The sequence below is a fragment of the Labeo rohita genome, chromosome 12 (genome assembly GCF_022985175.1).
Source record: "Labeo rohita strain BAU-BD-2019 chromosome 12, IGBB_LRoh.1.0, whole genome shotgun sequence".
Taxonomy (NCBI): Eukaryota; Metazoa; Chordata; class Actinopteri; order Cypriniformes; family Cyprinidae; genus Labeo; species Labeo rohita.
In genome coordinates this window covers 13,341,952-13,365,562 of record NC_066880.1, presented here as the reverse complement: position 1 = coordinate 13,365,562, position 23,611 = coordinate 13,341,952, and the positions used below count along the sequence as shown (strand labels likewise).

The 23,611-nt window shown below is 35.5% G+C and overlaps 1 protein-coding gene across 1 annotated transcript; it reads left to right on the top strand.

Annotated features, from left to right (window-relative positions):
* The first annotated feature begins 5,446 nt into the window (after positions 1-5,446).
* On the top strand, positions 5,447-18,952 carry dusp3a (dual specificity phosphatase 3a). Its single transcript, XM_051124280.1, has 3 exons — positions 5,447-5,880; positions 11,915-12,141; positions 15,959-18,952. The coding sequence occupies exons 1-3, from the start codon at positions 5,714-5,716 to the stop codon at positions 16,165-16,167; spliced, it is 603 nt and encodes a 200-aa protein (XP_050980237.1). The 5' UTR covers positions 5,447-5,713; the 3' UTR covers positions 16,168-18,952.
* The last annotated feature ends 4,659 nt before the right edge of the window (positions 18,953-23,611 follow it).

The window sequence follows — 23,611 nt, the reverse complement described above, 5'->3', positions numbered from 1 at the left end:
TCAATCTATCAGTCATTGCTGAATAAAAATGAAAGTTCTTTTTAAAAAATTTTTAGTAATCTTACATTAAATATTTGTGACCTAAGCCCAAAAATATGTAGAAATTGTAAATTACATTTAAATGGTAACTATGAATAATCCAGTGTGTTAGACATTTAGGATGTGGAGACATTCTGTGAGTCGTGTCCTGTTATTTAGGTTAGAAAATGTCCTGCTGCTTAGTTATGCATCAGTGGAGCAGGAGAGGGTATGCGGGAGGTTCAATGAAAGTGCAGATCAGCACAGATTCAAATTACAAAGGAATACATCATGTAACCCCATGTAATGGGACACGCAAAATCTTCGATAGTGGTTTTTTAAAAAAATCTTAGCATGGGGAGATATTGGTACAGGCAAAAAATCTTTCTGTTTTTATAAATGTGTGGTGTAAAGGACAGTAATCTGAAAATATGAAAACTGAAACTATCCTAAAATAAACTTTATGATCCTTAGGTCTAATGCAGACGACTAAACAAACAGACTAAGCTGCTGTGGACCAGAGGACTTGATCTCAGTGACAAACATGAGTGTCGTGACCTCATTTCTCAAGTGTTTGATTCACCTAGCTCTTATACAGCCACCCACAACGAGCTGACAATGGTCAAGGAGGTTGATCTCAGTGTCTCTGAAACTCTTGGTATCTTTGAACACCTCTGCAAAGTCAGGCTGTGTTTTTTGCTGTCATGTCCTGAGTTTGCTCAGGTGCTTCAGCAAGCAGATGGTTAGATTATGCATGACTCCCTATAGTGCAGTGCTGTCTCAGGGGGCTATATTGTCTTGAAGGTCATTAGTCAAATATACTTCCAGAAGGATCTGAGTATCAGTAAATGCTGAGAATAAAAGCGCCAAGGTCATAATCAGAATGATTGCCGTGTTGTGCAGGTAATATTTACCAAAACATGATTTGCTATGATAATAACATGTTAAGAGCTTGTCCTCAGATGTGGTGACAACCTCTGTGGTTCAGTGCTCTTACAAATAAATACGTAGAGCTGAGTGCCACCTACTGGTTGAGAAATGATAATGTCTACTGCAGTAAGATTTTTCCTGAATCTTTCTTTTTAGGTCTAAGAACATTAGGGCAAAATATACTTTTGGAAGAAACATTTAACTTTCTTTATCACTCTGCTGGTTCTAAACAGACTGTTTTAAATATATACGCATGCAATATATTTCTCAAAGTAATCAGTATAGTCAAATTCCCTATGGATTTCTAGAGAAACATGCTGATTTGGTATGAGGGCATGTTGCTCCCTTGGGTAATGTGAATTACGTCTCCTTGACAAACATGTACGCCTACAAAACCCAAATGTACAGAGCTTAAGTGTGTGTGTTTGTTTGAGTGCATTTGGGTTGTTATAATTAATAATTATTGTAATATTTTTACAATAATAATAATTCATCATATATTTTCAAATATAGATAAAGAAACTGGAAAATGTACAGCTGTAATGTAACTACACAATATGCAATTATTTATCTATATATTTTTATAACTAATATTTATATATACTAATATTTAGATACAATATTAACTAATATGCTAATAAACTAATATATATATACACACGTTTTGTAAACAAATATAATTGTATTTTATTTTATATTTGTTACAAATGAGCAAAAATCAAAAGAAATGTGTCTATGTATGTATGTATATATATATATATATACACACACACACACACACACACAAAATGTATTTATATACATGTTTGTGCATTTAATTATATTCATATTTGTTATATTTAAATATTTATAAATATATATATATATATATATATATATGTGTGTGTGTGTGTATTTTATTATCTTTACACTATTTATTATTATTATATATTTATTTAATTATATATATATATACACACACACTACCATTCAAAAGTTTGGGGGCAGTACATTTTTATTGTTTTTTTAAGAAATACTTTTATTCACCAAGGATGTATTAAGTTAATAATTAAAAGTTTATTCAAAGTTAATAATAAATAATTTACATTGTTATAAAATATTTATATTTTGAATAAACACTGTACTTTTTAAACTTGTTATTCATGAAAGAATCCTGAAAAAAAAAAAACTGTTGATATTATCCAACATTGATCATTCTAATAATAAATCCGCATATTAGAATGATTTCTGAAGGATCATGTGACACTTAAGACTGGAGTAACAGCTGATAAAAATTCAGCTTTTCATCACAGGAATAAATTCTATTTTAAAGTATGTTAAAATAAAAAACATTATTTTATATTGTAAAAACATTTTGCAATATTACGGGGTTTTTTCTATATTTTTAATCAAATAAATGCAGCCTTGATGAGCATAAGAGACTTCTTTAAAGACTATTACAAGTCTTACTGACCCCAAACTTTTGAACGGTAGTGTATATATATATATATATATATATATATATATATATATACACACACACACACCAAAAAAAAAAAAAAAAAAAAAAGATTACAACAATATAAGTAGTATACTGAATGCTTGATATGTTGTCAGGGTCTCAGGTGGTTTAGTCCCTGGATTAATTGGATGGACATACTGACTCCCAAGCTGTCAATAAAAGGACAATTTACCTGATGCAGTCCCTCCTCCATGTCCATCTAACCCTAGGCTACATTAGAAAGAAAAATCCACACAAATCCACATTCAGTAAGAAATGTAAACAAGTCAAAAAATAAGTAATAGGCATCTTTTTGATAGGCTTGTTGCTATGGACTTGTATGGCACCTCCTTGTATTGCTATGGCAACAGACAATGACTGCCTTTCAGTGTCAAATATTGTAATAGCATGTCATCTACAGAGGGCAAAGTCACAGTGAGTATGCAGACAAGACATTCCGACATTTACAAATACAAAACGGTGCTCACACAACAAGCTTGCTGCTCCAAAATATAATCACAGACTAACAAGTCAGATTGATTGTACTTATGCAACTGTAGAACAGAAGTCACACCAGAGGTCAACTGTTATTGGACACAAGACCAGCTCTAATCACTCTTCGCTCATTGATAAACTGTTCCCTCACAGATGTCAATTGGATTCTGTGAAATGCTTAGTCTCTTATGTAAGACAGTTAGAATGCTAGTGCTCCCTTCACTTATGGATTTCATTTGCAGTTTTTAGGGAAAATATGTCGCAAGAAACAAGAAATTCAGAAGGGTTTTTAAAATGTATTTTTATTATTATTTTTCGTTGCTAAAGGAAAACATTTGCATTCAGTATTTTTACATTGTACATTGTATACGTTGTATTTTTTATATAGTTCGAGAAATATCACTAAAATGTAAGGACTTCAGTCATATCAGTCTTCTAGAAAAAAAGACTAGAGATACATGGAGATAAAGCCAGTAAACCGTGACTGAATGCAGTCAAACAAGTTAAAGTAAACATGCATGACTAAGAAGGCAGACCAAACATAGTTTCTTTTATTTTCATTGTGTTTTGACCCTTGATCCTTTTCAGAGATTGTTCTTAAACATGCTGTCTGCACAGATTTGTTTACCATCTAAATAAATGTGCTTTTGCTCCCTCTAGTGGTTAAATAGATGATTACAAATATAGGCTTATGATATTTTGTTTGCATGCTTCCATGAAAAATGCATTATTCGTTTCAGTGTTACTGATACACAAAGTAGAAGCAGTTAGTTAGTAAGCAGAAACAGCAAAACTGAAAAACTACTACAGAGATTAAGGCAAAATTAGTAGTGTCCTATTGAAAGATGTTTAAATCCTCAGTTAAAATTTTCTGTAGGGAAAGTGTTTTCATGACACACCATCAATTGGCCATACTGGCGGCACTGAATGTAAACAATGCCACTGAACCCAACAAAACTTGTATATTTTGCTGATTACTGCTTCTGAAAACCGTTAATTATCGTCATGTTTTGGTCTGTGCTAATCAGTTGGAATGGGAAAAACATTTAGAGTACTATAGACAAGGAGAAAAATGCAAAAATAAATACAAAAATAACTGTCTGGGGAACCAAAGGCATTTGTGGTTGGCCAAACTGAACCAGGATTTCCAGGGCAAGAATCTTGACAATATTTGTGTTTGTTCAGTCAGGTAGGTAAAATATTAGGCTAATATTACAATTAATACTACTTGCATTTTTTCCTACCTATTAACTTTAGTTCATCAAAATATTGCACACTTTCCTGCTTACTAATATGATTTAGCAGCTTCCACCCATGTTTACATGGTTTAGACAGAATAAATAAGCAGAACAACGTACTTAGTAGTACATTAACCATGCAGCTCATGTTGTTTCATCCGATTGGGGTAACTGACAAAACAGTTATATAAGTATATAACTATGATTCCTTATTTGACAGTTCAGAACTTAACGCCAATCAGGTCAGCTTCACGGCAAGTAAGCAAATAAATATAGAGGATTTGCACTTACGTCACAATTTGATCAGTTACCAGGTTGTGTGGCCATACTGGTGATACTTGGATGTAAACAACGGCATGGATTGTACAGTTAATGTACTATTGAATATGTTTTTCCACTAATTAATGCTGTGTAAACCATGGAAAAAATGTGTGGAAGCTGCAAAATCATATAAAGAAGGACTTAATAAGCAGGGAAGGGCATGATATTTTGACAAAGTAAAGTTAATAGGTGGTTAAGATACGTATGAGTAGTATTAATTAAGATATTAGCCTAATATTTCACCTACCTGACCGGAAATTATAAGAACAGACTCGAATGTAGTCAAGATTCTTGCCCTGGAAATCCTGGTTCAGTTTGGCCAACCACAATCGCCTTCTTTCCTCAAAGAGTCTTTTGCACTCTTCTCCTTGATTCGTTATAACTTTTGGCATCCTGTAGTACTCCAAATGTTTTTCCCAGTCCGGCGATTAGAACAGCCTAAAACATGACAATAACTGACCATTTTCAGCAAAAATTTGCGAGTTCCGTTCGGTTCAGTGGCATTGTTATGTTCAGTGCAGACTGAAAACACTTCAGGCTATATCTTGTTACTCCATTAATATTAAGTTAAATTTCCTCCTGTAACATACGCTTTTGGACCAGATAACACATTTTCCTTAAATTAGATCTAAACACAGGTGGGTCATGGATGGTCCAGAGTTAAAATACAAGGGTTAAAAGCCACTTGTTGTATTAAACAGGAGAGAGAGAGAAATAAATCAAGAATCTTAATTACTTTCAGTAAGCCTGCCTGTCACAACATCAATTAACACACAAATCTGGCCTTTCATTGAAGGGAGGGGTTGATGCTTGGGAATAGACTAGTACTACTAGATTAATGAGCGTTACAAAACGGATTGCGTATAGAATGAACGCACAATAGGCCACATGAAGACGTGAAATGCTGTGTAACCTCTCTGAAATCTGAATGGATTCGACGAGAGAGTGATGTTCCCTTTAAAGCAGCTCTCATGACTCTATCGGTGCGTTGTCGCCATCTTCCGCCAGTTCTGTTACCGACCTCACCGAAGCATCACATCAGACCGCCGGTGGGCGAGTCCCGGGTGTGTCTGTCTGCCTGCGAAAGAGCGGCCGTGCGAGCGTGCGTTCAGGAAAGCACGCTAAAAACACCGAGTGGGGAGGGAAATAAAATGCTGGGGAACCGAAAGCCGTTACATTTTCATCACTAGACACTTGTTGTATTTTTTTGCTTTTGGAGGAGGACTGAAGCATGAAGAAACATCTCAGCCCCGCGAAGGTACCACTGGAAGTCACCGTACCAGACACCGAGGCGACCATACAACAACTCAACAAGCTGCTGTCCAACGGCAGCGGATTCTACAGCCTCCCAGCACAACATTTCAACGAGGTCTTTCCCAGGATTTACATCGGCAATGCGTAAGTTCAACGATCTTATGGAGACTTGTGTGCTTCTGATGGGAGGAAAACACTGACAGGTAGCCACTTGGACAAATATGTGTTGATTCGTGAGGTGGCACGAGCAATTGATGTGTAGCGGGTCGGTAAATAAACCCTCTCAGTAGATATTACCTGAATATTTGACAGTGCCCAGGTGCAAAACAACAAACCTGTGAATGGAGCATGTCAGCTCTCCGCCTACGAGAACAATCACGAAGCCACAGGAGATTTTGCTAACGTTTAAATAGTGAGTCAGACTGCAAGGGAAGCTGTTTTTCTCCACGACCGTCCTCTATCGGTACCATCTCGCTATCTCTGAGATCACTGGTTACAAAATCGCTTCTGTTCGACCTCAGTCACGTGTTTCTTTGTATTAAACCACTACTATTGCACATTAGTTGTACATTTTCTCAATCGTACAATAACAAAACGACCTCAATGAGGTTTAACGAGTCGTCGTTAACAGAAAAAGGACTTTTGAATAATTTGCTAATAAGAAAATATACATTTGAGTAATTCTGACACAGATCCTTTGTTTACAACTTCCCAGTGTGACAAGTCTGCTGCCACTTTATTTCCGTATGTGGTTTTGAGCTAAAGGTCTATAAAGGTAGTCAGGTAATGTTGCTTATTTTTTTAATGTTTTAAAATTTGCATTGGGTTCATGATTACACAGTGGAATGCATTTTTAAAGACACATTGCTCTTACATGTTAAAATAAAATGTTAAAATGGTATTTTTGGTGCAGTAGACAATCTAAAGCACATTCTTGTTTTTTTTCCTTGTCTAATACATCGCAAAGTATTTCAGGAAGTCTGTATGAATTTAAAAGTCTGAATTAGCTGTTGAGTGCATGTAATCGAATTGAATAGTTCAAATTAAAACACATTGCTTTTGAATCACCCCACTGAATCTTAAATTCTAATCAGTTTTTTAAAAGATTTACTTCCCTTCCACTTGAACAATTAATCGCGATTAATCACATCCAAAATAAAAGTTTATGTTGACTATATGTGTTTGTACTGTGCGTATTTATTATGTATAGATAAATACACACACATGCACGTATAAACTAAGGAGAAATATGTTAATTTATATATAAAATATTTATATATAATCTAAATTATATACGAATATAAATATATACATGTATTTTTTTTAAATGTATACATGTATGTGTGTATTTATATATAATAAATATACACAACACACACACACATAGTATGTAAATATAAACTTTTATTTTGAATGCGATTAATCGTTTGACAGCCCTACAAAGGTGTGGTGCCCAGAGGTGGTTTGCAAAAACTCAAATGAATTAAGAGTTTTGCATCATTTGCTAGTTTGTGGCTAATATGAATAGCAAACATGCGAAATATTTAATGCAATATTATGAAATATTTTAAACTGTAATAATTTACCAGCTAGGTTCATAAATTGTCCAATATTTAGCCATTTTGAGATTATTGTGCCTGATATGCAGATCAACAGAAGTATAATATCCTGTTGTGTTATCTCCAGCATCCTGTTTAGTCAGTGGATTATAAACAATTTTCAGATATTTTAAGCGGATATCACATAAAATATTCCATAAAAAATGGCTTATTACATTTAGGAGTATAATATTTATTTCTGTATCAAATTGTATCTGTTGCAACTCTAATGGCAACTTTTAAGCTTTAATTTTCATTTCAGGCACTTCTAAATAGCAAACTTCCCTCTCCCTTGTTAAACACACACACAGCTTGGACACAGACTATACACACACACATACACACACACACACATATATATATATATAGAGTGACTTTTCCTCTGTGTCACTTATTTCTTTAATAAATCAGCTCACATAAGCATCATTGTATTGGATAACTATAGAACAAGCACATTATCTCTTTGTAACAACAAATCAATTTGAGCATTAAACCACAGTCTAATGTGCCTGGCTTAGTCTATGCTACTGCGAGCAGCGGGAATTTACATATGGTCATTTGTAGATATTGACAAAACATTTTCACTGAGCTGCTAATGTCTGTATCTGTGCTGTCTGTAGATTCCAGATTTGCATTCAAACAGATAGATAGATAGATAGATGGATAGATAGATTTAAACGAAAATAGTTTATATAGATGTACACCTTGCACAACAAATTCTGCTGTTTTCTTTACACAGTATACACAAAAGAGTTCTTATTGCACATTGCACAAAGTATTATATTAGGCCTGAAATTGCAAAAGAATTATGTTTGAAATTAGATGATCCCATCCATAATTACCCATCTAGATAAGATTGAATGTCCACATTGTGTTCAGCACACCCTGCACTGTTTTGTTTGTTCACATTCTTGCCAATACAACAGAGCACATTAATAAACTGAGTGCAGATATAAGAGTGTGCCAAACCTTTGGGATTATTATTCCGTTAGTGTTATGACTGTAGGATGTGATCTAAACGATACTGTCTTTAGCAATACAAAGTTATTATGATTATACAAAATAGACAAAATACTTGAATTTTGCTAGTACTCAATATAGACCGTTTATCATATGTAAAGGTGCAGTATGGGGCAATGGGCCACTTTCTTCATAGCACACCTCTCTTTGTAAGACTTACATTAATAATGCATGTGAAGGGACTGCAGTGAACAGAGTGCAAGACAGGTGAACAAGATGCAAAGCAAACACTTTCTCTCTCTATCTCACTCTCTCTCTCATGCACATGCATACGAGCATGCATACACAACGCAGGGAGAAATATGACCACAATCTGCAAAGGCTCCATATAGACAGGATCTCACTGGGGGAGAGTTTGAATTATGGGTGTTGGGCGGCGCATCTGAGTCCATCACTTCATCACCACTGAAGAGCCAGCGCTGCTGGCAGAAACAGAGACTGATGGGTCGCTACATCCTCCAGTTATAAACCAAAAGAGCTGGAGACTTTATCTTTATTTAGGGTGTTCTTTTGAAATACTGTGTAAATACAGTGTCTTAATATTTTAGGAAAGTATTTTAATAGGTTTTAAATAGGTGTATTTTGTCCATTATTTATCCACCTTTTTTCCCGTAAGAACGGGTATGGCCATTTGTAAATTTTATGGGTCTGGCTCCCGGTCTCATCCGCGCCAGCTATTTTTAGCTGTACAAAACAGCTCGTTTTGCTGCTTGATATTGCTAAACGGTTATTACCATGTTATTTTAATGTATTATCTAAATTATGAATACACTGGTTTGTAGTGCAAACAGTTTTACTGTAGCAAATAATAAACCTAAAGTCTCACCCATAGGCGTTGAAGAAAAAGGTGGATATGTGCAGCGTTTCCTCTACTGCATTCTCACGAGGGATTGCGATGAGGAGTGGACTAGAGAGACATAAAGAGGCTGGATTTTTAGGAGACAAAGATGAAAGAGTTCCAGGTGCTCGAGCTAAATAGAGACAATGCAACTACATGACAGAGCATTCTGCTCATCTCTCTTCTCATCTCTTGTTTTCTCCCTCTGTGGACTCAGAGTCCTATTTTGGGCCTTACGCTGGACGCCTATGGCTCTTTGTATGCCTCTGGGCAGCAGCCAAGATCTCCTTGGTGTGTCTGTTCTGGTTTAGAACACTGCTGTCCCCGGGGACCCTCTGACATAGGCTGACATCTCAGCCAACTAAAAGCGGCTCCACAATTCACTCCAATCAATCTCAAAACAGACACAGCAGACGATCCATAGTTGAGGCTTTCTGGGTGGGGTTGGCAGGGTCTTGTGTTTACTGGAACTACAGACTGAGAGAGTGCAGATTGCCATTGTTTGTCGCAAATGCATAAAACATGTCTGTAACATAAGGGGTTATGTAACTGTTTATCAAGAATTAATGGTTACAAGGTATTCAGCAGTGAGAGAAAAGAACACAAGGAAAGTTATTCAATTTTTAATATACCCTAAGAAATGTTTTTGGGAGTAATGCCATGAATTACTCATTCTCAAGCCATCCTAGGTGTATATGACTTTTTTCTTTCTGACGAATATTAAAAATGTCTCTTCCAAGCTTTATAATGGTCATGAATGGGTGTTACTGTTTAATAGTCCAATAAAGTCCATCCATCCATTATAAAAAAGAATTCCACATGGCTCCAGGTGGTTAATAAAGGCCTCCAGAAGCGAATCGATGCGTTTGTGTAAGAAAAATATCCAGATTTGTTTTGTCATCAGTTGGAACACCACTCTCTCATTTAAAGAGTAGTTCAATTCCAGAACAAAAATTTTACAGATAATTTACTCACCCCTTTATCATCCAAGATATTCATGTCTTTCTTTCTTCAGTCGATAAGAAATTGTTTCTTGAGGAAACATTTCAGGAATGATCTCCCCCAAGTTTAAATTTCCAAAATGCAGTTTAAATGCAGCTTCAAATGGCTCTAAACTGCTGAGGAAGAAGGGTCTTATCTAGCAAAACGATTGGCCATTTTTTAAACAAATTGACAACTTGTATAGTTTTTAACTCCAAACGCTCGTCTTGTCTAGGTCTGCATAAACTCTGTTTTTCCCATTCATAACAGTTAGAGTATGTCGAAAATCTCATTTTCTTCCCCAGCTTCAAAATCACCCTACATCGCTGCAGACGTACTGAGATAAACTAGCGATGTAGGACGATTTTAAAGTTGAAGAAGAAAACGAGATGGGATTTTTCGACATACCCTAACTGTATTTACCCGGATTACACAGACTACGCATGTTCATTGCAGAGATGAGACGAGGTTAAAAAGTATATAAATTGTCAATTTGTTTTGAAAATGACTGATCGTTTCGCTAGATAAGACCCTTCTTCCTCGGCTGGGATCGTTTAGAACCATTTGAAGCCACATTTAAACTGCATTTTGGAAGCTCAAACTTGGGGGCACCATTGAAGTCCACTATATGGAGAAGATTCCTGAAATGTTTTCCTCAAGAAACATAATTTCTTTATGACTGAAGAAAGAAAGGCATGAACATCTTGGATGACAAAGGGGTGAGTAAATTATCTGTAAATATTTGTTCTAAACGTAAACTAATTCTTTAACGAATGTACGACTGTTAGCGGAAGCTAGAGATTATGATTTAGAAAGTTTTAAATGTGGATATTTTTCTTACAAAAATGCTTCAGGAGGCCTCCAGAGCTGTGTGGAGTACTTTTTATGATGGATGAATGCACTTTATTGGACTTTAAAATCTCGTCACCCATTCACAGCCATTATATAGCTTGGAAGAGCCAGGACATATTTTAATATAACTCTGATTGTATTCATCTGAAAGAAGAAAGTGATATACACCTTGGCTTGAGGGTGAGTAAATCATTGTTGTTGAGACCAGAGGAGAGTTGAATTCAAGTCAAGACTGAGTCCACATGTTCCATGACAAGACCAAGACCATAAAAATATTCTGTTGGACTCAAGGACCAGCCTGTTGGAAAAATATGGTATGTTTTTAAGCATGGCTGCTGGTTTGAGCTGGTTTAAGCTGGTCCTAAGCAACTAGCTCCTAGCTTAGGGCCAGCTCATGACCATCTTAAACCAGCTCATGACCATCTTAAACCAGCTCAAACCAGCAGCCATGCTTCAAAACATACCTAACCAGCATATGCTGTTTTTTTTTTCAACAGGGCAAGGCCATATTTTCCATCACATTGATGTCTTGGTTTTATTGACTTGAACTCAACACTTCTGGTCTCAGTCTTGACTTAAATGAGCTGGTCTTGTCTACAACACAGCCCTGAAGGAACATTTCATCTCAAACTGAAAATCTTTTCATCATCTTCTCACCTTCAAATTGTTCCAAACATGTATGAGTTTCTTATTTCTGTTGAACACAAAAGATGTTGGTAAAATGTCGGTAATCAAACAGTTGATAGCAGCTAAATGGTTTGGAGCAAGTTGAGGGTGGGTAAATGATAACAAAATTTTCATTTTTGGGTGAACTATCCCTTTAAAACATCACAAAATTGGTTTGTTTGGTTTAAGTGAATCTCACACGAGCTCTGCTTCTGCTCCCCAGGTTTGTGGCCCAGAATGTGATGCGTCTGCAGCGGCTGGGTGTGACACACATACTGAATGTCGCAGAGGGAAACTCTTTCATGCATGTGAACACTAACGCAGAGTTCTACACAGGAACCGGGATCACGTACCACGGCATACAGGCCAATGACACTGAGCAGTTCAACATCAGTGCCTTCTTTGAGGAAGCAGCAGACTTCATCGATAAGGCTCTGGCACACGGAAAAGGTCGGCTTTTCGTAAATGCTTTTGTTTCCTACCAAATACCCACTTTAGACTTACATAAGCTGATTTGAAAGAAAACATTTTCCATTCACTGACAAGACTATCCCTAGATATTACAGGAATCTTGTTCAGTCCATTTGACACAGATTCTTGATAATTCATGAAGTATGAAGGCAGCGATGTCTTTGCTGACTTAGAATACAAAGTATTCTGTGGCGTTCATGACTTGACCTTTCTCTAACAAGCCAAGTTACTTATTTTAACACCAAGATTTTTCCCCTATGCCAGCCTTCTTTGTTTTAATGCTTAGCTTGCACAATAGTTAGGCAGAAAAAATACAGTGGATTTATTGAAATGTTACAGTATATGTACCCACAGATAATAATGTATCCCAAAGTGGATCTGGTAGTCCCTACACACAGATTTTATCCCTAGATATCTCACACCAGTCGTTTTAATTGGTGCATTTAAACCTATCTTTTATGGCATGGATTTTATGCCATCTCTAACACAGAGGAGCAATTATAAAGCATCTTAATTGCAAGTCATCTTGGCAGCAGGAGCCCAGTAAGCGGTAAATCAGACGCCAAGCCTGGGTCGAGGGAGGACACTAATCTTTTCACTGAGAGCTTAAGCTGAAACAAAACCTCTAGAATATATGCTGCCACTTCGTAGCCCGCCTGAGCTCAGCTGTGACATTTGCGACAGCCGTGCTTACAGTGGGCTTGATGTCGTCTGGCGAATTTGCTGGCTGAATCACAATGAGCAGTGGGAGGGATGAAGGTCTGAGTGCTCCCGCTGCCTCTGAGTCACACTGAATCTGTTTTAAAAATATGCTCTGCATAGGGGTGGGTCTCGATGGCTGATTTGTCGCCTAGTTTTAGATTCAGGTGCACTGTGGAGGACTGACATGATTATGTGAGCACATAGAAAATCTGTATTCTTGCTTTACCCCTATATAATTATTTTGAGCAGTAGGGTCAGATTTTGTGGGGTTTCAGGTTTGCATAATTCATTCTTGATGTCAAAAAGTGACATGTGACATGCAATTTTATATTTCAAACATAGATGACGTGATAGAGGCCAAAGTTCAGAGTGCCGTCATCCTTAGACGCCACTCATACAGAACTGACGTTTTTGCATTTAAAATGTGAGATGCAGGGCAGCGGAATTAAACTGTATGGATGAAAATTATAACCTGGGGTGGGCGATATTACCAAAATCATATATCACAATGTAAGTAATTTTACTTGGCAGTAATAATATATATCATGATATAGTTATTTTTGCTCAACTCAAGCTCACTGAAGACAAGTAAACAGTCATTAAATACGAATAAGAAACTAATTATAAGCAATTGGACAAAAAAAACACTACAGTAGAACAAATAAATATAAGAAATGCTCCAACATAGTAATCAAATATATAAAAACACTGAATATTATTCACTGTGTAAATTAAATATTTCTTATTAAAGTTCTAAAAGCAATTTAATCTAGAGCAGTGAGAGATTTTCTCTTTTGTTGTCTGATTAACATTAATGACTGCTGTCACTTTAATAGCTGCCTGGATTCAGTATACTGTTACACATGTGTTTTCTTTCTCAGCTGTTTGATTTCACTTAAAAGGCTAGTTCACCCAAAAATGAAAATTAGCCCAATATTTACTCACACTCCAGGCATCCTAGGTGTATATGACTCCCTTCTTTCAGACAAATCCAGTCTGAGTTACATAAAAAATTATCCTGGCACTTCCAAGCTTTAGAATGGCATGGGTGGGTGTTTCTCTTCATCAGTCCAAAACAAGTCCAATAAAGTGCATCCATCCATAATAAAAAGTGCCTCACACGGCTCAGGAGGGTGAATAAATGCCTCCTGCAGTAAATAGATGCATTTTTGAAAAATAAGAAAATTTTGAAAATTAAGAAAAATATCCATATTTAAAACATTTTAATCACTTTAATCTACTGGTGTACCAACTGGTGTTACACTGAAGTCTTACCGGGTAGATAAAATAGGACGTCGGCGGTGCATATGCGCTGCTCAGAAGTGACGAACGTGGGAAAAAACGAGGATTGGTAAAGAAAAATGTTGGAGGATTTTGATATAAGCCAAGAGGAGACTGGTTTGCTAAAGTAAGGACACTTTGCTTCCTTTGCTCCTGTAAACAAACGTTGGTTTGTGCGAGACTCATCAGTGTATGAGAAGCGCTGACGTCCTATTTCATCCTCCCGAAAGGGCTTCCGTGTACGACCAGTTGGTGCAAGCTAGATTAAAATGATTATTACATTTTAAATATGGATATTTTTCTTACAAAAAAGCATCGATTCGCTACAGGAGGCCTTTATTCACCCCCTGAAGCTGTGTGGAGCACTTTTTATTATGCATGGATGCACTTTATTGGACTTGTTTTGGACTGATAAAGAGAAACACCCACCAATGCCATTCTAAGGCTTTGAAGTGCCTAAATAATTTTTAGTATAACTCAGAATGGATTCGTCTGGAAGGAAGTCAAATACACCTAGGATGCCTGGACGGTGAGTAAATAATGAGCTAATTTTAATTTTTGGCTGAACTATCCGTTTAAGACCTAAATTACTGGGTTTTACAAGAATACTTGGAAGTGTCCTTCTAAGTATCCTCGGGCATTTTGACGCATACAAATGTGTGTATATTTAAGCGTTCAAGGCCTATAAAGCAGCAAAAATAACTCAATACTCCTGTGCTCTATGAGCACCATCTTCAAAAAGCATTTAGAAACAGTCTCTCAGACAGCGCACGTTTCTTTTTTGCTGCTGATTGCATTTCAACACCTTAAAATCTGGTGTTTTTAGCTGCAAAACTTAAAAATGAATGCAAACGATCCGTTTTCGTGACCACGCAGCACAGCGATGTCATGTGAACGTGTAACCGTGTAACAACAGTTGACAAATTTACGACACAGGATATCGATATTGTAGGAATTGCTTTCAGAACCATTTTTACCAGCTGATGGATTATAAAAACATGACAGCCAATCAGAATCTATCCTGCTTTAAAGAGCACAGGCATTTAAAGTGGCAGACAACATAACCGCAGAGAGTGCTTATAATAAACAGAACATTATTGTGTGATAAAGCTGTAGATGCTAATATAGTTATTGTTCTTGGTGTAAACAGGCCTTTAGAAAAGTGTTGTTTTACTTTGTACAATGCCATGGCATGTGCGAGATGCTTCAAAAGATCCAAGACATAACCGCAGTGGTAAAATGCATCTGTCTAGCAAATGTTTGCATAGAAAAACAATGGAAAAAAACTTATTCTGTGTGAACAGCCCCTTCCTCATGCGATGTAATGGATGCGTTTGGCCAGTGCGGAATGGCTCTCACTGTTTTTTGAAGCTCTTGCACCATGGATGGTGTATCGAATTAAAACACTTTTTTTAAAATCACCTCAAGATCCATCTGTACTGATCTATTCCATTCCAACCATAGTTTTGCATAGCGGTAGCTCTGCATTGGTCTACAGGGAACAGAGATTTAAGAATCAATGAAGGTTATATCCTTGACACATAAACAGCACAAAGACTCACGGGAAAACGTAAGTAAGCGTTTGGAGGAAGTGTCAGGTTTCAGATGCTCTGCTGCATCTGCCAAATAAGCACAGCGGAGCCTGGCAAGGTGAATTCCTCCAGGAGAGTAAGCTGGTCAATAATGAATGTGTATGTGTTTGCTTGCATGTTTGGAGGGGAATCGGTCTGAAGGTTGATTTGAGAAGGTTCATGATGAATCATGAGATCTTCGGCGATGCTTTCTTAACTGTTATTTCTTATTTCTCTTCTAGGAAAGGTATACGTTCACTGCCGTGAGGGCTACAGCCGTTCGCCCACTATCGTCATCGCTTACCTCATGCTCCGTCACAAGATGGATGTACGAGCTGCCACAGCTACAGTAAGACACAAGAGAGAGATCGGCCCGAATGATGGATTCCTACGCCAGCTGTGCCAACTCAATGAAAAGCTGGCGAAGGAGGGCAAGTTGAAGACCAAATGATAGAATGTGCTCTACCCCCACATATTTCACAAATGCAGGCACACTCACTAGTGTGCACTGTTTCCGCTCCAAGTATATAACAGAATGTATGCATACAGTACATCCAGAGCTTAAGCATGGAGGTATACAAAGAGTATTCAAACACACACTCACACGAGGTGTTGTCAGTGTCCTGAATAATTACTCCTGCTTCCAGCTGGCTGGTAAAGGGAAATTTACTGGCGTATCTGAATAATTAAGGCTGTAGAAGAAGCAAGGGCAGCATTTTATACGTCATCACAACTGGTTTGTTTTTGCATCATTTCCCATGATAATTAGCGGCCCACCTAAAGCATTCCAGTACCCAACACTTTATATGTCTCACAAATTCAACTTTTGGAGCATAATAGCCCAATCATCATCTGTAAAGATAGTAAAGTAGAGCACAATCATCCTATAGGTTCCAATCTGCCAGAAATACTACGATTGCTCATCCCATTTCTATTTGTATGCGAGGGAATATAATATTTAGGTATAAAAAGCATGTCTAATACCTTTTAACCCATCCTACAGCCAGATTTTTGATGGCTTTCCAGCATTTTAAATCAGGATTAAACTGTTGTGTACCAGCACACACCCCATTCGCTCACTTAACACGAAACAAATTAACATTCCACGTCGTACCGAACGATAGCATACAATCAACAAGATATATCTACAACAAGCCAAGCGTATGTTGTAGCTCAGATTCAACAGACGCTACAAACAGGTTCTATGCAGCAGTGATAATGCATCAGCCCCATTAGATGTCTTTACTCTGGAATCACTGTCTCTCACTGCCAAGTCTCATGCCACATTTTGTCCATCACAAGATCACACTCAGCCTTGACCAGAGAGACACGTCCGATAGATGGAGAGCCTCTGCCATGCCAACTGCCTAATGATGTGCCCTTACACAAGGTTTGTTACCCAGAGGGCTAGCGCCCCTTTACACTGCTAGTTCAAAGATCGCATGAAGCGTGTCAGTTACATCTGTGGAGTGTGGATCAGATTTTTAAAAGTTTGGTTTACTTCGGGCTCAGCTTTGTCCTTAAAACAGAATCAGTTTAGCACTGGAATTGACTCATTTAGCTGCTGGCTTGTTTCAGGTTTTAAAGGGGTCATATCGTACATATTTTTATCATTTAATTATTTCCCCCGAGGTCCACTTATAACGTTAGTCCAATTAAACGGGCCGTTTTTGCTGCTGTGCCTTTAAGACTTCTAGCATCCTCTTTGCATGTGAAAGAAGTTACATTGATGAATAACTGATGGTTTTCGATATAGTTTATGCTGTCCGTTGTTCAATAACAGCATCTTTGCAGATTCACAAAACGGTCTGCGTGTTGAAATACTGAAATACAGACAGTAACCGCAGATTTTATTCTTAGCGTTAGTTATTCAGTTTAGGAATAACAGGATTCTTCCTACTTTGTTTAAATAGGCTGGTTTGGCTGTATTAATGTGTAAATATAGGTGGTCATGTGTTAAATATTCAGTTTTTTGACATCAGAAATGAGACATTTGTTTAGCTTAGCTTCAGTAAATGTGACCCTGGACCACAAAACCAGTCTTAAGTCGCTGGGATATATGTGTAACAATAGCTAAAAATACATTGTATGGGTCAAAATTATAGATTTTTCTTTTATGCCAAAAATCATTAGGATATTAAGTAAAGATCATGTTCCATGAAGATATTTTGTAAATTTGCTACTGTAAATATATTAAAACTTATTTTTGATTAGTAATATGCATTGCAAAGAACTTAATTTGGACAAATTTAAAGGCGATTTTCTCAATATTTTGATTTTTTTGCACTCTCAGATTCCATATACTGAAATAGTTGTATCTCAGCCAAATATTGTTCTATCCTAACACACCATACATCAATGGACAGCTTATTTATTCAACTTTCAGATGATGTATAAAGCTCAATTTTGAAAAATTGACACTTATGACTGGTTTTGTGGTTCAGGGTCACAAATGGTCTGGGGAGGACGTTTTGATTTCTTAAAGCTAACCCAAAAATGAGATTTCTCATAATATGACCTCTTTAAAGGAGAACCAGCGTCACTTCATTTCAATAAGTGCATGCGAAAGTTTCAAGCACGTAGCTTTTTGAATTAGTCTAATTTCTCTTGTCAAATTCAATTGATGTAATATTAATATCCCCGGGCCTCTACATTTATTATTACTGAGGGGGAAAAAACTAGAGTACAAATCGTAGGCTAGATTAAAACACAAAGCACTACTTATGCCTCTTTTTTATATTTCTATATTCCAGATATATATACTTGTATATACGTATTTAGATGTTGACATATATGAATGTATGAACTGTCCATAATATTTGTGTATGACCAGTATCTATTAACAATAGAAATATCTAATATATTGTAGTCAACATTCACTTTATTTTAAAACGCAGTGAACGCCATACCTAAAACACCGAGTTGTTTGCTTGAAACTTTGATTTTATTTAGATTTCTTTATACTGTGATGGAGAGTGGTGTATTTTGCTTTATTGTTTGATATTTCACATCGTGTTAGAGGATCAAAGTCTGTTTTCACAGGTGCAGCCCTGGTGAAAAAACCAGCATATGCTGGTAGGTATGTTTTGATGCTGGAATGCTGGTTAGGTAGGTTTTGATGCTGGTTTATACTGGTCCTTAGCTGGTTTATGCTGGTCCTTTGCTGGTTCATGCTGGTCCTTGACCAGCAACATGGCCAGCAAAAACCAGCGAAGGACCAGCTTAAACCAGCTAAGGACCAGCTTAAACCAGCATCAAAACCTACCTAACCAGGATTCCAGCATCAAAACATACCTACCAGCATATGCTGGTTTTTTCACCAGGGAGGCTACCTCACAACATTCATACCACTGTAGCTAATCCACAATAATTAGATTTTTTTGTTTAGTTTCTAGTCTTAATAACGTTTCAATTTACAGATACCTATATATATGAAAGCATTCAAACTATAAACATTCCTTTATTATAATCTGGAGACCTAGGCTTTATACAACCTAACCAACTGTAGCTATGGAACCTGTGTGCCGTGACAAAAACGTGAACCAATGAGGATGGTCTGTGCCAATGGCAAGCAAACTGTGGGAGTTTATCAGTCGTTAAACTGAACTGAAACCTTCCAGTGCTTTGAGTTTTTAGCAGCAACTTTTAACCTCAAAAAGCAACAATAACACGTTTTGGATAAGCATATTTGGACATTTTAACGTGAAGATGTGTTTGCTGCCGCTGTTGGCTACAAGGCTTCAGAAGAAGACGAACACACCCTTTTCTGGATCTGAGGAAGGAGAAACACTGCCATCTGCTGTTGATAACCCATGTGGTTTGCACAAACTGTCCTGCTATGTATTGCCTTTTATTCATATGTATCCGATTGTATGTTACACAGTGTATAGAAATTGTAAACAATGTAATTATACAGGGAAGACTAAATGAAAATGGTTGTACCACTATATGGCTTAATGATGTCAATAGTATATAATAATGAATCACAATGCTGCTTGGTCATTTTGTATTTATGTCCCGTGATATAACACAAACTAAGGTGTCTAAAAAGATGCATTTGCATTTTTGGACATCAGTGATGTGCATTTTTGCTTCCGAGTTTGTTTTGTCCATGCGTACAAGCACATAGCTGTATTCATGTTGCTGAAACGCCGCTGACTACACGTAACTCTATATCGTCTGTGTGCCGTCTCTTACTCCTTTATGCTTTGTGTTGTTGCTGTAATGTGATATTGTAAATGATTGAGCACTTGTTTGTTGTAAAGGACGTGGAAACCTCAGCAGTTGCAAATTTGGCAGGAGGGTTTGGCACAAATGTTCACGCTCTCAAATTATGTTTTGCATTTTGAGTTTGGGAGTTGCTTGATGTGACTAGACGACAGACTTATGGTTTTGTTTTAAATCTGACTTAATCAGGAAAGGAATTGCCGAATGCTTGAAATGGAGGTCAAATGAATGCATTCACACGACACAGGCTGTCTAAACATCCCACCTTAAAGCCTTATCCTGAAGATGGATTATATATTTTTGATTCATGTCTTCACTTCACAAAGCAAGGTGTACAGCTTCTACAGACACTTTGTTGAAGTGCACTTGATTAAATCACAGTTATTTTTCTTACATTGGACAAAATGTTCTTTTGTTTTATGATGTCAGAAAATAAATGGCAAAAAATCAAACTTTGCACATTTTTTAAAGATTTATTTAACTACTTTAATGAGTCTCAACTGGGAGAATGCATTGTGAAACCTATACAACTGTAATAAACAATATATATATATATATATATATATATACACACACACACACACAGAAGTATATATTCATGATTTACACACACACACACACACACACACACTACATTAGAATTATAACTACATATTAACAATTTACATTTATATTTTCAGAATTATAACTATATTTTCATGATTCACACACACACACACATATAACAATTTACATTTATATATTAAAACTTACATCTACATATTGCAATTTACCATTTATATTTTCAGAATTTTAACTATATTCATGATTTATATATATATATATATATATATATATATATATATATACATGCATACACACACACATTAACAATTTACATTTATATATTCAAACTTACATCTACATATTGCAATTTACCATTTGTATTTTCAGAATTATATTCACATTTTACATTTATATATTCAGAATTATGACTATATATTCATGGTTTACACAGACACATGCAAACACACACACACACACACACACACAAATAATTTACATTTATATAATTCAAACATCTATATTGCAATTTTACATTTATATATTCAGACAATTATATATTCAGATTTACTTCTATATATTCATTATTTACATTTATATATTAAGATTTTATTTTTATATTCAGACTTACAACTACATATTCTAAGTTACATTTATATATTAATTAACTTCTATAAAAAGCCTTTTGAAGGAAATTGTATGCTCACTAAGGCTACAATTATTTGATGAAAATAATATAATGATATGAACTAAATATAATATTATGAAATATTATTATTTCATAATTAAAATGATGTTTTCATTTTAATATATTTTATAAATGAATTTTCAGCAGCCATTAACCCAGTTTTCAGAGTATCATGATACTTTAGAAATCAATCTATTTTGTTTATTTGGTGCACAAGAAACATCTCCTATTATTATCAATGCTGAAACAGTTTTGCTGCTTTGTTTTTGAAAATGTGATACTTTTTTATTATTTGCTGAGTAGAAAATTCAAAAGAACAGAATTTATTTATAAATCTAAAACATTTGTAACATTGTAAATGTCTTAAAGCATAAACACTTCATGCTTTAAGAAACTGTAAAAAGTATCTTCAACCTTGCTAACACATTTTTTCCCACTTCTATTTTTCTACTATTGTCTCTCCAAACTCCAAAGCCGCCAGAAAAAGCACCATTTAATATAGCTTTTCATTGCTTCATATTGCTCAATGCAATAATAAATTATTTTTGCATTTCCTCCTAGAGCATGAGAGGGTCTCATTTTTCATGTACAAGGGTAGTTTGCATGACAATACCCTATTAGTTCTCCTCGTGTGTTGCAAGCAGTCCATGTCTTTGGGCCTCTGCGGTCTTTGATTACAACAGAATGGGGCACATGAAAAAGCGCTCACAACAGCCCCTAATTACTCCTGTTAGGTAACAGAGATAAATAGGGTAACGTTCAGCTGTGGACAGACTTCAATGCAACATTTGACTTGCCTCAGCAAATCTACAAAACTGAGCACATGAATGACTTCACTACATCCGCAACTAGATTTAATGTGCATGGTGTCATGTTTTACTGCGTGTTATATATTTGTTGAAGAGATCATTATAAAATATAAGTGCAGGGTCAAGGTTTAGGGTCAGAATATTTATGCATTTATGGAAGTACAGTATGTATATTATTTATGCACTCTGTTTATTCATAAATTAGAAACATATCTGAAAGATGCTTTATGGAGAGTTTATGGTCTGTCTCCAACAGATGGAGACAAACGCTTCCATAAATCTGTCTCCCTCTTGGGTCCTCTGCTCCTTGTACCATGACTCGCACACTAACATAATACTTTCTTTTGACACAAATACATACTGTACTCTGTCACAGAATCACAAAGGACAATTTCAAATGCGAATGGCCTTTGAGGTCCTTTAGCATTTGTTCGGCGCACCTGGGATGACCAGCTCAGACTTCATGTATCCTCAAGGATCACTGAAAATACTCAAATCAATTGGTCTGACATTAGAGCTGATCTCTTTCCATGACCCTGTGCACACAGCAATTACCCGAGCCCAGCTGTGGGGTCCTTTGAGAATGCTGTCCAGGGGCTCCTCCCTGTCACACTCACAAAACCATGCAGGACCACAGAACCAGACCCGGAGGAGAAACACAGCAGAAAGACAGAGCAGGCTGGGATGTTCACAGATTGCAGTTTCCAATTAAATCAATATATATATAAAATTAAAATAAATGTAATATTTAAATTTGAATAAAAATGCAATATTTTAAATGTTGTTGTTTTTTATTTTAACTGGAAAAATTTAATTAGTTCTTAAAGGTCATGCATATAGATAGACAGATAGATAGATAGATAGATAGATAGATAGATTGTTTCATTAAAATGTAATATTTAAATGTAAATTATTTTGATATATACTAAAATATTTTAATACAAAATAAAATAAAATTAACATAAATTTAATATTTAAATTTGAATAAATATATATACTTAAATATTTTAATTAAAATAAATTAAAATAAATACATTTATAGATAGCAGGCTGGGGTTTTCACAGATAAATCAATCAAATAAATCAATATATGTAAAATTAAAATAACTAATATTTACATTTGAATAATTTTATTTTTTATTTTCATTTCAACTGAAATGTGAAAAGTGTAATATTTTTAATATATATATATATATATATATATATGACTTTTAAAAATAAGATGTAATATTTAAATGTAAATGTAATTATCATTTAAGTAAATTAAAATAAGTAAATGTATTGATAGATAGGTAAATAGTTTTTAAAATAAATGTAATATTTAAATGTAAATTATTTTATGTATATGATGTATACTAAAATATACATTTAAAATAAATGTAATATTTAAATTTGAATAAAACTGTGTATATATGTGTGTGTGTGTGTGTGTGTGTGTGTGTGTGTGTGTGATAAAAATTAAAAAAAAAAACCATATTTCATATATATATATATATATATATATATATATATATATATATATATAAATGTATTTAATATATTTAAATGTAAATTATTTTGATGTATACTTACATATTTTCATTTAAATAAATTTAAATAAATAAACATATAGATAGATAAATAGATAG